Source organism: Zootoca vivipara, chromosome 15 (assembly GCF_963506605.1).
Source record: "Zootoca vivipara chromosome 15, rZooViv1.1, whole genome shotgun sequence".
Classification (NCBI taxonomy): domain Eukaryota; kingdom Metazoa; phylum Chordata; class Lepidosauria; order Squamata; family Lacertidae; genus Zootoca; species Zootoca vivipara.
In genome coordinates, this window is record NC_083290.1 from 1,585,917 (window position 1) to 1,600,712 (window position 14,796).

The window sequence follows — 14,796 nt, forward strand, 5'->3', positions numbered from 1 at the left end:
AAGTCTGGGATCCACAGTGCTGGGGCTGTTTGCTTCTGTCTGGTCCAGGGAACATCTGAAGGGCCCCCGCAGGATCAAGCCAAGGGCTGGTTTGACCCAGCAAACCTGTTTCGCCAAAGCAGCCAACCCAACGCCCCAATGGGAAGCCCACTGGGTAGGGATGTGGCGGGGAGAAATTCAGCTTGGAGCGCATCTTAATGCACTACACAAGCTGGAACGCAGCAATCCCTCCAGAATTCGCACTCTGAACTTCGCAATTCAGTTCCGCAATCAAAAAAATGCATAGTGAAATGAATATAAACTTCTTTTAGCTGTGATTCCTGCATTGCAGGGGGTTGGGATAGATGACTCTTGGGTATCCCCTCCAACAATACAATTCCATAATTCTGTATTAGGAGGATGTGTGTGTGTGACAATGCATAGACCAAACGTAAGACTGGGAAAATAAGAAACTCAGGAGAAACAAACAAACAAACCTGACAGATTTGTCTGCCCCACAAGGAAGGCACAAAGCCACCAGCCCTGACCACCTTTGGTTCCTCAGCAATTTACACTCAGAGATAGACTGCCCTTGCTCCTGGAGGTTCAGTCTAGCTGTCATGACCAGTAGGCCACTGATAGGTTTTGCCCTCCCATGAATTTGCCTCATGCTCCTTTTAAAGCCGTCTAAGCTGCCAGTCAGTGTAGACATTACTGAACTAGATGGCCCAATAGTCTGACTCAGTAAAAAGCAGCTTCCTATGTCCCTGTTTAAACCAGCCCTTAAGTCATAGAATCACAGAATCGTAGAGTTAGAAGGGACCACGAGGGTCATCTAGTCCAACCCCCTGCAATGCAGGGATCCTTTACCCAACTTGGGGCTCAAACCCACAAATCTGAAATTAAGAGTCTCATGCTCCTCCATGAGGACTGGAACCTTCTTTTATTTTAAGGGATGGCACTGCAGCTCAGTGATATAGCGCTTTGCATGCAGAATCTCCCAGGTAAAGACCCCCCAGGTGGGGCCTGAAACCCCAGAGAGCTTCTGCCGGTCCGTGTAGAAAGTACTGGGCCAGCTGGGCCAACAGCCCGACTCCGTATAAACAGCTTCCTCTCTCGTTGCTGAGCGGCGTCCAAGTTGGGACTCTGGACTTTGCCTCTGGCCCTGCCGTTTGGCTCAGCTCCCCACAGCAAGGAGGAAAGCCCAGCCGGGGAGAAAGATCGACCATGGCTACCCCAGAGACAGCTGGCCCCAGCCACTTCTACGACGCCATCGTGGTGGGAGCAGGGATCCAGGGCACTCTTGCTGCCTACCACTTGGCAAAGAGGGGGCAGAAGACGCTCTTGCTGGAGCAGGTATGCCCCTTTGCAAACACCCACCCCTCTGAAAATGCTGCTACCATCCCAAAGGCTGGGGAGGGGGGTTTGAAGGCATTTTATCCCACATGGGCTGCCCCCCCATTGTACAATACCAGGCACTCAGGAAGCTGCCCTAAGCCAGTTCAAATCACCAGTCCATTTGGCTCAGCGTTGTTCACACTGACCGGCAGCAGCCACTCTCTTCTCAATGGAAACAGCTCCCTGCTTTCTCTTCTAAATACCTAACACTTCTAAATACCTTTTCTGATTCCCCAACATAGTTGTCAATTTAATCGGATTTAGCTGCCCCCAGCTTTCTCTGATTTATGTCTAATTTATTTGGTCCTTGTGTATGTTTCCCAAGGGAAGGGAGAATGAAGCGGCTTCATTAACGCTGGGACTGGAGACCCTGTCACGCTCCAGATGTGGTTGGATTCTGGCTCCCGTCAGCGCCCACTCCCAGCCAGCATGACCAATGGTCAGGGATGATGAGATGGTTGTGGTCTTACAACGTCTGAGAATTCTAGGTTCCCTGTCCCACTTTCCAGCAATCTGTCTCTGGAACACCAGGTGCCATCTGTGGGAGTTTCTCTGGCACCAACTCCCATGGCCCCCGGCTCAGCTCCCATGGCCCCCGGGTGCCAGGGGAACTCAAGCTGCGTCCATCTCCCATGGCTCCCATCATTCCTCCTCCTCGATGGTGGTGGTGTCAAAAAGTGGTGGTGGGAAAGAGAAGATTTTTTTTCAGAGTCCTCTCACTTTCTCACTTCAATGCATCCCCACGCCCCGATTTATATATTTTATAACTTTTACATCCCAGCTTTGTAAACAAAAAGTCCTTCGAGCCAGCTCACATCTTAAAATGAGAGTACATCAGCTGTAACAGAATAAAACAGACCCCCTTTTGCTGGAACACCGGAAGCTGCCATCTACGGACCCAGACTATTGGGGTTTCTTTGTCTTGCCTTACAAGTTCCCCCTGCCCCACACCCGAGGAAGCTCCCATGGACAGAGCCGAATCATCCGCAGCGCCTACCCCCAGGACTGTTATACGGCCATGATGGGAGAGGCCTATCGCCTCTGGGCAGAGCTGGAGGAAGAGGCAGGCATGAAACTCTGCAGGTGAGGAGAGCCTCCGCGCAGAAATCTGGGAACAATTTTGGGGGGTTGCTCTTGTGAGGGGAAGTGGGGATCCTCTGCTGTTGTATTTCAAACGTATATGAACTTGTATATAATGTATATACACATATGTCTTTGTTTCTGTATTCATAGAAGTGTGGAGTTGGAAGGGACCCCCAAGGGTCATCCAGTCCAACCCCCTGCAATGCAGGACTCACAGCAGAGTGATCAGCTGGTTCCTCGCAAGCATTGCCGAAGGAGCAGGCAGGCAGGGCCTTTTAAGTGTGCACGTGGATATTCCTGGGTGTACCTAAATTCCTAGATCCAGCGAGTGTGAAAAGTTAATGAAGCCAGGCCAGCTCTCTGGGTTCAGGTGATCACCTGGGTGATAGGACATTAAGAGAGCAAAGGAGAGGGGGCTCTGTGCCAGACGCCAAATGGGTGGGGGGCCCCAGTTTGCAGTTAGTTAGAAGGACAAAAATCAGAGAGTTGAGTTGGCAGTAAAGCAGCGAGCCGGAAAAACTGGAGAGGCAGGGCATGAGGTTTGATTTGAATCCAAGGCTGTGGCTGTGGGAGAAGCGAGACCCTTTTGGGGTGTCCATGCTGTGAACCCCTCCATCGCAGGCTCAGGTTGTGCCAATAAACCATATATCCTAAAGACACCACAGGCTCCGTTGTGCCGCATTCCCAAAAGGAATCACAAACCCTGGAACCCCCGAAATCTCACACCGCTCAGAGATTGGATGGTGTGCATTATTATACATGCGGATGTTCTAAGTATTTTTTATATGGAACTGTTTCAACTCTCTATACATATGGCATTTTCCTTGTTGATTCCAAATATGCAATTGCTTGATACTTTTTTTTTATTGCACTGTCAAAGGTCCTTGTTGGAAGTGATTCATCAGCAAAATAGGTTGGAACAGAGGACTCTGCCTTGATCTTAGTCCTCCTGATAAATGGTCAAAATGGGACCCTAGGAATCTGTTTCCTACCGAGTCAGATCCCTGGGTCCATCTCACTCAGGACAGTCTACCAACTACACTGACTGGCAGAGGGTCTCTCCCCAAGCCCAAGTCCAGAACTACCACTGGGGAATGGGCAGGTGCTGCATACCACTGCCTTTCACCTTAAAACAACGCAAGGTTCTAGTCCTCATGACTCTCAGTGACTTAATTTGAGAGCTACCTTATACTGAGACAACCCATCGGTCCTTCTAGTTCAGTATTGTCAGCACTGACTGGCAGCAGCTCTCCAGAAATCTCTCCTGGAGACGCCATGGGGTACTGAAGCGGGGAACTTCTGCATGCAAAGCAGATGCTCTGCCACTGAGCTATATCCCTCCCTTTCTAAAAGTAGCATGTTTTCTCCCCCCCCCACAAGACCTGACTCTAGATCCCTCCTCCCCTCCTCCTGCCCCCGCCCCGACACGCTCCCTGCCCCACCGAGAGCCAAGACAGATTCCCCCCCCGTAATTTATGTGACTCTATAAAGGAAGCGCCATTAAGGAAATGCACGTCTAAATGATTTTTCATTTCGCCAGGGTCAGACGTAATAGACCCATCCATCTTGTTAGTGACAAGCCCAGGGAAAGGACTGGCACCGTCTCCCTGACGCCTGCTCTGTTCGTGAGGACCGACTGGCAACGCCTCTCTAGGCAGCTGCCTCCATGAGCAGTTTCAGGGCATTGGTCCACCTTGGCCAGTGTTGCCTGTTCTGACTGGCAGCAACTGCGGGGACAGAACCTTTCCAATTGGAACCTCTGGGCCCAGGGGGCAAATGCAACCCCCCCAGACCTCTGTATCCTGACCTCAGGCCACTCCCCAGGCCACATTCCTCCCCACCAGCCATGGTGGGTGACCTCAGATGGTCTTCAGCTCTTGATTCTAGGCTGCGTCAAGAGAAGTTCTAGTGTCCAGATTGAAGGAAGGGAAAGTGCCGCTCAATTCTGCCTTGGTCAGACCACACCTGGAGTCCTATGTCCAGTTCTGGGCACCACGGGTTAAGAAGACGGATGTCGACAAGCTGGAAGGTGTGCAGAGGAGGGTGACCAAGATGATCAAGGGCCTGGAAACCAAGCCTGATGAGGAGCAGTTAAGGGAGTTGGGTATGTTTAGCCTGGAAAAGAGGAGACTGAGAAGGACTGTGGGAGCCACCTTCAAATATCTGAAGGGCTGTTCCATGGGAGATGGAGCAAGTTTGTGTGCTACTGCTCCAGAGGGTAAGACCCGAACTGATGGACTCAAATGTCAAGAAAGGAGACCAAAGACCTTTCTGACTCTAAGAGGTGTTTGACAGTGGACTCCAGAGCTGGGATGGCTACCTGCCAGGGATTCCTTAGCTGTGATTCTAGCATTGCCGGGGGTTGATCTAGATGGCCCTTGGGGTTCCTTCCCAACTCCACAATTATATGATCCTAACCCCATAAGCTTCTCCCCCCCCCCACCCGCTGAAAGCCAGGCTCCTCCAAGGTCACTCCAGCAGCCTCAACTGCAAACCCGCCCTGTCTCCTTACAGGCAGATACCAATGCTGCTTCTGGGGCGCAAGGACAACCCTGTGTTTCAAAGGTACTGGCATGCCATGCAGCGCAACCACGTCCCCAGCGAAGCATTAACAGCAGAGAGCTTGGCCCAAAGATTCCCAGGAATCCACCCGCATGGCGGAGAGGTGGCTGTGTGTGATCACACCGCCGGGATCTTGTTTGCTGACAAGGCGGTAAAAGCTGGCCAGGTAACAAGGGTGTGGAGAGAGAGAGAGAGATTTCATCCCAAGTCTTTTTGTTTTCACTCTTGCCTCTCACATTCTCCCTTTGCTCCAGAACTCTCTTGACTGTAAGCTCCTTGCAGGCAGGGGCCTGTCTTCTTTACTTGCACCCAAAGCCAGAGGTGGAACACCTTTTGTTTTGGGGGGCAAAGACCACACAACCTCAGTGGGCAGGGTCAGAGACACAGCCACACACTCCTTAGCTAATGACGGGAGAGTAGAGGGGGAAGATCCTGACCCAAATATCTCCCCCCAAATGACCACCCTCCCCACTTTCCCCTCTAGGACCAGTTCCAACGCAATGGAGGGACCATCCGTGATGGAGAGAAGGTCCATGGCATTCTCCCTGGGGCCGTGACCACCGTGACCACCAGCCAAGGGGAGTATCGTGCCAAACACCTTGTGGTGACAGCAGGCGCCTGGGCCAGCCGCCTCCTGGCCCCGTTGGGGCTGCAACTGCCTCTCCAGGTAAGTGGCGGGCCCCTGACATGCCCCCCCCATGCCAGGCAGAAAGAAGGCAGGTGGCACAGAAACCCCATTTCTATGTTGTGGTTCCCCCCTCCCTCCAGCCTCTGCGTATCACTGTCTGCTACTGGAGGGCAAAAGCTGGAAGCCCCCCAGGCCTCCTGGAGAAGTTGCCTTGCTTCATCGGGATCAACCTGAACGGGGAGAAGCGAGACATCTATGGGTTGCCGGCTGGCGAGTACCCGGGTCTTGTCAAGGTGAGTGGAAGGGGCATGGTGGCGGTGGAGGAGGAGGAGGAGGAGGAGAGATCAGGGACACAAAGGCAGTCAGCAGAGACTTCCCAATTCTCCACATTTCCGCATCAGTTTGCCGTGTATTTCCTTCTAAAAGTTGGCATTTCCGTGCCGATTTCTCTCATGCACACTCTAGCAGATTATTGTCTTATTACGGTATTTATTAAATTTATATACCACTCCTCATCTGAAGATATCAGAGCAGTTCACAAAATAGCATGGGTCCCTCAGTTTACGCTCCTTGGCTGGAAAACTGCACTGCAAAACTCAAGTGTGGATTTCGAAGGATGGCTGCTGTTTCCATAGAATCCAAGAGCTGTAGAGAGTGAAGGGACCCCCCAAGGGCCATCTAGTCCAACCCTAGGAATCTGAGCTAAACAATGCCTGGCAGATGGTGATCTGGCCTCTGTTAAAAACATTGCCCATGTCTTTGTAAACTGAGAAAACCTTTAATAAAAAAATTTACAAAAAAAAAACCTTTCAAGGAAGGAGAGCCCACCCTTATCCCGGCTAGTCCGTTCCGCTGTCAAACAGCTCTTGCCATCAGAAAGTTCTTCCTAATGTTTAACTGCTCTAAGGTATTTTTCTACAATCAAGTGATATATAAATTGTATGAAATAAGTTAAATCAATGCCAGAATTGTATTTCCTGCAATTTGAATCAATTGGTTTGGGTCCTGGAGCAGCAGGTGGGAAGGTCTGTGCTTTGTTCTGGAAAGTGTGAATGAGGAAAGTTCTCCTTTCAATGTGAACTGGATTGAATTTCTGCCCCAGCTCAGTCTTACCTCTGTTGTTGTTGTTGTTTCGTCGTTTAGTCGTGTCCGACTCTTCGTGACCCCATGAACCATAGCACGCCAGGCACTCCTGTCTTGCACTGCCTCCCGCAGTTTGGTCAAACTCATGTTCGTAGCTTCAAGAACACTGTCCAACCATCTTGTCCTCTGTCCTCCTAGTGCCCTCCATCTTTCCCAACATCAGGGTCTTTTCCAGGAAGTCTTCTCTTCTCATGAGGTAGCCAAAGTATTGGAGCCTCAGCTTCAGGATCTGTCCTTCCAGTGAGCACTCAGGGCTGATTTCCTTCAGAATGGATAGGTTTGATCTTCTTGCAGTCCATGGGACTCTCAAGAGTCTCCTCCAGCACCATAATTCAAAAGCATCAATTCTTCGGCGATCAGCCTTCTTTATGGTCCAGCTCTCACTTCCATACATCACTACTGGGAAAACCATAGCTTTAACTATACGGACCTTTGTCGGCAAGGTTCAACAAAGGTCCGACCTTACCTCTGTAGCTACCTTAAAACTAGACAGACCATTGGCTGACTCGCCATCTAGCTAAGGGCTGCCTACACTGACTGGCAGCAGCTCTCCAGGATTCCAGGCAGGGGTCTTCCTCGGCTCTAACTGGAGATGCCTGGAATTGAACCTGGCACCTCCTGACTGCTACCCTGCAGATGTGCAGCCTGGCTCTCCCCTTGCCTTCCACAGGTCTGCTACCATTACGGCACCCCCGTAGACCCCGACCATCCCGACCATCCAGGCTCTTCTGCTCCTGACCTCCGCATCCTACAGGATTTTGTGAGCAAGTATCTGCCAGGACTTGAACCCGAGCCAGCCGTTCAGGAGCGTTGCATGTATACGGTAAGCATCATCAGAAGCTCCACCACCCAGCAACAGCCGATTCAACGACCAAGGAGTTTATTCATTCATTTATTTAAAAAAGTTACAGGTAGGTAGCCGTGTTGGTCTAAGTCGAAGCAAAATAAAAAAATTCCTTCAGTAGCACCTTAAAGACCAACTAAGTTTTTATTTTGGTATGAGCTTTCGTGTGCATGCACACTTCTTCAGAACATGCACACAAAAGCTCATACCAAAATAAAAACTTAGTTGGTCTTTAAGGTGCTACTGAAGGAATTTTTTAATTTTATTAAAAAAAATATGTGTATGCCCTGCATGATTAAAAAGCAAAACAAAGCAGTTTGCAGAAATGAAAACATAAAAACCATACAAGATCAGGCGTTAAAGTTGTTAAAAGCAGACCTCAATTAACTACTGTGAAAGGATATGTTATTAATTGCCTGCATAGGCCTGGAGGTTTGCAGCAGGCATTTCCAGTGGCAGAGAGTTCCACAGGACTGTACTGACCCCAATAAAGGCTCGGTTTCTCATTGTGGTCAACCGAGCCACACCAACTCCATGGATGACTGACGACGTTCCTGCAGGGATCAAATTGGGATCAAAGGGTTCAGAAGGTCCCTGAGGTGTCTTGGACCTAAGTTGATCAGGGCTTTGTAAATTAATGCAATAACCTCAAAACCTGATTGGTAGTAGATGGGCAGCCAGCGCAGCTGTTTTAGCCAGGGTCCACATGTCCTCGTTCTATCAACTCCCCTCCCTGGTCAAACATCTTTGAGCTGAATTGTTTCCTGAACACGGTGGAGGAGACTGTAGTGTAGACATTTCTAGAGAGATGCTTCTCACACCGGCGTGTTAAAAAGAGGAGAGGTGTTGTAACGGAGGAAGGCTTCGCCTGTTGGATTTCTGCCTGTGGTGCCACTGATAAAAACAATCAAGAGATAAGCGGACATTTCTCGCTCTCTCTCCCATCGTTCTCCGATCGCCGTATGAAAAATGATTGGCAGGAGACTCATCCAGGACCGATGATGGAAGCACTTCTTCAACTCACGGCCCTCGTTTCAGAGTGATTGCCAGAGGCCCAGAGAGCTTTTCAAAATGGAAACAGACCAAACCCCCCCCAAAAAAAAAACCGCCACAAAAGCGAGGGCTATCAGGAGCTATTATCCCCCCTCGAGAGATGGAGCCTCCATAGTCAAGGGGCAGTCTACCTTGGAGTGGCATGCACTGGGGACTCCATTATGTAATCCATCATGCCTGGACCATTAAGTGTCCCGGAGGAATCTGGATTAGATGATACCAGCCACAGAGCAATCCTTATGTTGGCTGGAGTTTTGCCAGGAATAGAAATGGGGGCAATCCAATTAAGTTTGGTAGGGGGTCATTATTCACAGAAGCTGGGAGACCAGGGAAGGAGAGGCTGCAGTGAGAAGCTGAGGATTCAATCTAAAACCCCAGCTAGACAAAGCAGGCTAGGATGGGGACGGGGACGGGGATGAGAGGCAGGGTTGCCAACTTTCCCCTCTGGCTCTGCTCTGAAGCATGTAGCAAGCAGCAGCCTGACACAGAGGAAATTTAAACAGATGGGAGCTTCTTTCTGGCTCAGAAAGATCTGATGAGCAAAGCTCCCCCTTTTTGTTTCTGCAGTTAAAGGCGGAGGAGCAGAGCCACGTTTCCGCTCCTAAAAAGTTGGCAACCTGATCTGGAGTGGAGGCAGATGGGGAGAAGGACCCAGGGCTGGAAAGAGCAGATGGAGAAGGTTGGAGAGGAAGAATCTTTTGGCAAGGAGGCTCCCCTATGCCTTTGAGAGCCCCCCCCCCAAAAAAGGTACCCTGCCAAACTCTTGTGCACTGGGACTGATGTCGGCACTTCCCACCAGCTAATTCATCAAATCATAGAGTTGGAAGGGACCCCAAGGGTCATCTAGTCCAACCCCCTGCAAGGCAGGAATCTCAGCGAAAGCATTCAAAGCCCAGCATCATCCTAACTGGATCTGAGAGCTCCCAGCAATGGAAGTTTTTTTTTAAAACACACACACACACACACACACACACACACACACACACACACACACACACACACACGTCTTAACACAGATTTATTTTTCTTTTCTTTCTCATCACCAACGCCCTCCTCAGAACACCCCAGATGAGGACTTTGTGTTAGACCACCACCCGCATTTTAGAAATATCGCCATCGGAGCAGGATTTTCAGGTAAGGAACGGAGGGTGCCAAGAAGGTGCCTGGCACAGAGAGACGCTCTGCTCTGCCTGAAACTCTGGGGAGCTGCTGCCAGTCGGTGTAGACAATACTGAGCTAAATGGGCCAATGGTTTCATTCAGTATAAGGCATCTATTTGGGACATTTTAACTTGAATAAAAAAAGCAAGTAAGATGCGACAGGGTAGAAGAGTTTAAAACTATGCAGGGCCTGAATAAAGTGGACCTAGAAAAGCTCCTCTCTTTCTCTTGTACCGTAACACAAGAACTCAAGGACATCTGATGTTGGTGAATGTTGGAAGATTCAGGACAGAGGAAAGGAAAGGGCTTCTTTTAAACTATGAAACTCCCTGCCACAGGAGGCAGTGATGACCACTATCCTTTAAAAGAGGACTGGGAAAAGTAATAGAGGTTATAAATGGCTCCTAGCCAGGGTGGCCCTGCCCTGGCTCCACAGTCAGAAGCAGCGATGCTGCTGAATCCCAGGAGGGGAGAATGCTGCTCTTGTGCGTTTCCAACTAAAGGCCCTTGGTCGGTCACTGTGAGAACAGGATGCTGGACTAGACAGGGCCATGGGCCTGATCCAGTGGCCCCTTTGCATTTCTTTTCATTTATTTATTTATCAAATTTGCATACTGCCCTTCCTCCGAAGACCACGGGGCAGTTCTTACGTTCTCAGAACAAAAATCCAAACGGGGAAGGAACACAGCAGCCTGCTCTATACTGAGTCAGAGCTTCAGTCTGCCTAACTCAGTTATCATCCCTACACTGACTGGCAGCAGCAGCTCTCCAGGGTTTCATGCAGGGAGTCTCTCCCAGTCCTGCCTAGAGACGCTGTCTGGGATTGAACCTGGCACGTTCTGCAGGCAAGGCAGATGTGGAGCCCCGATCCACAAGAAGCTGGCAAACAGGGTTCGATGGTTGGTCTATCTTGCTTGGTGTTGTCCGCATCTGTTCGCACTTCGTCTCTCTTCCACAGGTCACGGGTTCAAGTTCGCCCCTGTCGTTGGGAAGATCCTTTGCGAGCTGAGCTTGGGCGAGGAGCCCTCTTACGACCTGGTCCCATTTCAGATGAGCCGCTTCTCATCCCGGCTTAATGCCCCCTTGTAAACCCCCAAATTGACAGGAGGTGGGAAGAAATGGATGCCCCCTCCTCATCTTCCAACTGAGAAATTAGAAATCTCAGGAAACCCTGGCCGGCTGTGTGTATGTGAACAACTCCTAAGAAAAAAATTCTTTTTGAATGAGTGAAAGCTTGCCATTATTTCCCCCTTTTTCTTTAACGCAGGAGAAAATCCACAGCATTAGCAAAGTAATAACAAGGCTGTTGGAAGAGTTCAGTATTTTCAGTGTAATAAAGTTTAACTCATTGGCCAGATATATGGAAAGTACTGAAGCTTTTAACCGAATGAGACAGTTTCTGTCCAAATAACATGCTTGCTTTCTGTTGAAAACAAAATTTGTGGTTTCTATTTTTGACTTTCCTTTTTTCACCTACTCCTCAGATGGAGGGGGGGGGGAATCCCTCACGAAGATACATGTGCTTAGACAGCATTGGAGGAGCAATTTTCAACTCCTCGTTTTATTCTCCAGCTACGGTCTTTAGGGAAGAAAGATAACTGTGGAGTTGATGGATACGGGCACTTCCAAGACGAACACTATTTTTAGGTGGGATTCAATCATGCAGCTGAAATTCCAGGTAGCGCAGCAAAAGTTGGGGTCGTGGGAACTGTGCTTTGCAACGGGTGCCAGGAACTCTGGCCCCGCAAGGGGCAAACTACAGTTCCCAGGATTCCTGGGGGAAGGCAATGTGCTTTGAATGCAGGGTGCATCCTCTTAACTTCCCCCATTGAGGTTGAATCCTGACAAGATAGAAGTGCTGTTTTGGGGGGACAGGAGGCAGGCGGGTGTGGAGGACTCCCTGGTCCTCAACGGGGTAACTGTGCCCCTGAAGGACCAGGTGCGCAGCCTGGGAGTCATTTTGGACTCGCAACTGTCCATGGAGGCGCAGGTTAATTGTGTGTCCAGGGCAGCTGTTTATCAGCTCCATCTGGTACGCAGGCTGAGTCCCTACCTGTCTGCAGACTGTCTCGCCAGAGTGGTGCATGCTCTGGTTATCTCCCGCTTGGACGACTGCAAACGCTCTACGTGGGGCTATCTTCGAAGGTGACCCAGAAACTACAACTAATCCAGAATGCGGCAGCTAGACTGGTGACTGGGAGAGGCCGCCGAGACCACATAACACCGGTCTTGAAAGACCTACATTGGCTCCAAGTACGTTTCTGAGCACAATTCGAAGTGTTGGTGCTGACCTTTAAAGCCCTAAACTTCCTTGGTCCAGTATACCTGAAGGAGCGTCTCCACCTCCATCATTCTGCCCGAACACTGAGGTCCAGCTCCAAGGAGGGCCTTCTGGCAGTTCCCTCACTGTGAGAAGCCAAGTTACAGGGAACCAGGCAGAGGGCCTTCTCGGTAGTGGCACCCGCCCTGTGGAATGCCCTCCCACCAGATGTCAAAAAGAACAACCACCACCAGATTTTTAGAAGACATCTGAAGGCAGCCCTGTTTAGGGAAGCTTTTAATGTTTGATGGATTACTGTATTTTAATATTTTGTTGGAAGCCGCCCAGAGTTGCCAGGGAAGCTCAGCCAAATGGGCGGGTTATAAATAACAAAATATTATCATTACCAACTGGTTGGTGGAAATGAACAACAGCAGAAATATCACAAACTGGAAAGGGATTGGGGTGGTCACCAAGACCCACATCCCAACAAGACTGCCCCACATGGGCAGAGTCTGGGATTTTGTACATGAGCAGATCTCTCCTCTTTGTGTTGTGGCATCCCCTTCAATAAACATCTGATGTGCGTGTTTGACACCAGCTGTCAATCTGCAAGGAACAAGGACCACAAAAGGACCCTGGAGGTTTTCTCTCATGGTAATACTCCTTGCGATGTTGGCCTTGGACTTTGTCTTACGTTAGTGTAACTCAGGCATCCCCAAACTGCGGCCCTCCAGATGTTTTGGCCTACAACTCCCATGATCCCTAGCTAACAGGACCGGTGGTCGGGGATGATGGGAATTGTAGTCCAAAACATCTGGAGGGCCGAAGTCTGGGGATGCCTGGTCTAACTCCATGAATGTCCAATTTTCATCTTTTAAAAATCAGCCAAGTCGCTAGTCCCTATGAATGGAGATGTCAAGTCAAAGATGCAGACAGGGTTCTACCCAATTCTTCTCTAAGAAGCCCAGGTCCCATTTGTGGGCTTCCTTTGGGGGGGGGGGTATCTGGTTGGCCACTGTGAATATGGGATGCTGGACTAGATGAGGGCCCCCCTTTGGCCTGATCCTGCAGGCAGTTCATATGTTCCGCCAAACTCTCCTTATAACAGATGGACTGAGAATAGGGATTGTCCCTCAGCCCCACATTAGTGCCACTCAGAGTGCCACTCACAGCCGAACAATAAACTCTTAAAAGAGAAGTCATTTCACATTCTGATTCATTTAAAAGAAAAGAAAGAAGCTGGAAAGAGATGAAGCCTCGTGGGCTAAGAGGCTGCTCTCCACCCCCAACCCCTCCACACACACACTTCACAGAGTCAAGCGAAATGTTTTAAAGTTAAATGTGCCATTTTATTATCATCAGATAGCTTAGCTTAATAGAGGCGCATTACCAGCACGCAGACATTATGGCCCCGGGCCAGAGGGGGGGGGGAAGCTTCTCCCCTCTCAAGTGTCTTGGCAAAATTGACTCGGCGGGGGCTGAGAAGTCTTAGAAAAACCGCACAATTGCTGCGCATCCTTGCACACTCGCTGCGCAATCTGGTGTGTGCTGCAAAGGCAGGTAAACAAGTTTGTGCAATGTCCAAGGATGATGGTGTGCCTTCACATGCTCTCGCTCTCTCTTACACACACACACACACACACACACTCCCTCGCACACTCTCTGTCACACACATACACCTTTGACCAAACTGCCTCCTTACATCCAACAAGGTGTATCCTTGGCCACAAAGCTATGAGCACACACTCAAGCTGGGTTTATTCAAGTCATGAGCTCGGTGGGGTCAGCCTAGATGATTTCCGTGGATCCCTTTCAGGCTTGTGGTTCAGTATCCAGTAAGGGTTAGGGGTCAGCAAACTTTTTCAGCAGGGGGCCGGTCCACTGTCCCTCAGACCTTGTGGGGGACCGGACTATATTTTGAAGGGGGGGAAAGAATTCCTATGCCCCACAAATAACCCAGAGATGCATTTTAAATAAAAGGACACATTCTACTCATGTAAAAACATGCTGATTCCTGGACCGTCCGTGGGCCGGATTTAGAAGGCGACTGGGCCGCACCCGGCCCCCGGGCCTTAGTTTGGGGACCCCTGCTAGCCCATAGGACCAAACTGATGGCCACAAAGTCTGTTTCTGTTTTTCCATCCCACCCTCAAAGCAAAATGAATAGGTCAGTCGCACACACAAATATCTCCAGGAGGTTTTTTTCCGGAGGTAGGAGGGAGAGTGATCTGTGTCCGAGGGCTGGGGGGTGGGGGTGAACTTGAATCATTTATAGACCTTAATAAATATGCAGATGAGAAGAAGAGAATCTGAGCCCTCGAGCTGTTCTCATTAATTATTGAAAGTTATGGTAATGCAAAGGAGCCCGCTCATTTGCATAAAATTGTACCCTGCATCGTGGCAGCGCTGAGCGAAGCGGGAAGAGAGTCCCCTCTCTGCCCCCGCTCCCCGGAAAACCTTTGCCCCCCCCTTCCGAGGCAAAATGGGACACTCGATGGGACAGAGCCGTTAGCAGAGAGAGAGCAGAGAAAAGGGTTCTCCTTGGGTCCTGAGGCCAAATGCGGCCCTTGAGACTTCTCCATGTGGCCCCCGGATCTCTCCCCGGGCCATGCCCCTCCCTGGCCCTGTTTCAACCCCACCCCACCCCTGGCTGGAAATGCACCCGTGAGCTCTGATCATGCCT

General features: G+C 50.2%; 1 protein-coding gene across 2 annotated transcripts; it reads left to right on the plus strand.

Moving 5' to 3' along the window:
• The first annotated feature begins 1,135 nt into the window (after positions 1 to 1,135).
• Positions 1,136 to 14,342, plus strand: PIPOX (pipecolic acid and sarcosine oxidase). 2 transcript variants are annotated; one of them, XM_035140123.2, is made up of 8 exons: positions 1,137 to 1,335; positions 2,312 to 2,460; positions 4,975 to 5,188; positions 5,507 to 5,689; positions 5,791 to 5,943; positions 7,464 to 7,616; positions 9,749 to 9,824; positions 10,809 to 14,342. In XM_035140123.2, the coding sequence occupies exons 1-8, from the start codon at positions 1,207 to 1,209 to the stop codon at positions 10,937 to 10,939; spliced, it is 1,188 nt and encodes a 395-aa protein (XP_034996014.1). In that variant the 5' UTR covers positions 1,137 to 1,206; the 3' UTR covers positions 10,940 to 14,342. The 2 variants fall into 2 exon arrangements, with proteins under 2 accessions (XP_060124620.1, XP_034996014.1); XM_060268637.1 differs by lacking the exons at positions 9,749 to 9,824; positions 10,809 to 14,342 and adding an exon at positions 9,258 to 9,657 and having other exon boundaries at positions 1,136 to 1,335.
• The last annotated feature ends 454 nt before the right edge of the window (positions 14,343 to 14,796 follow it).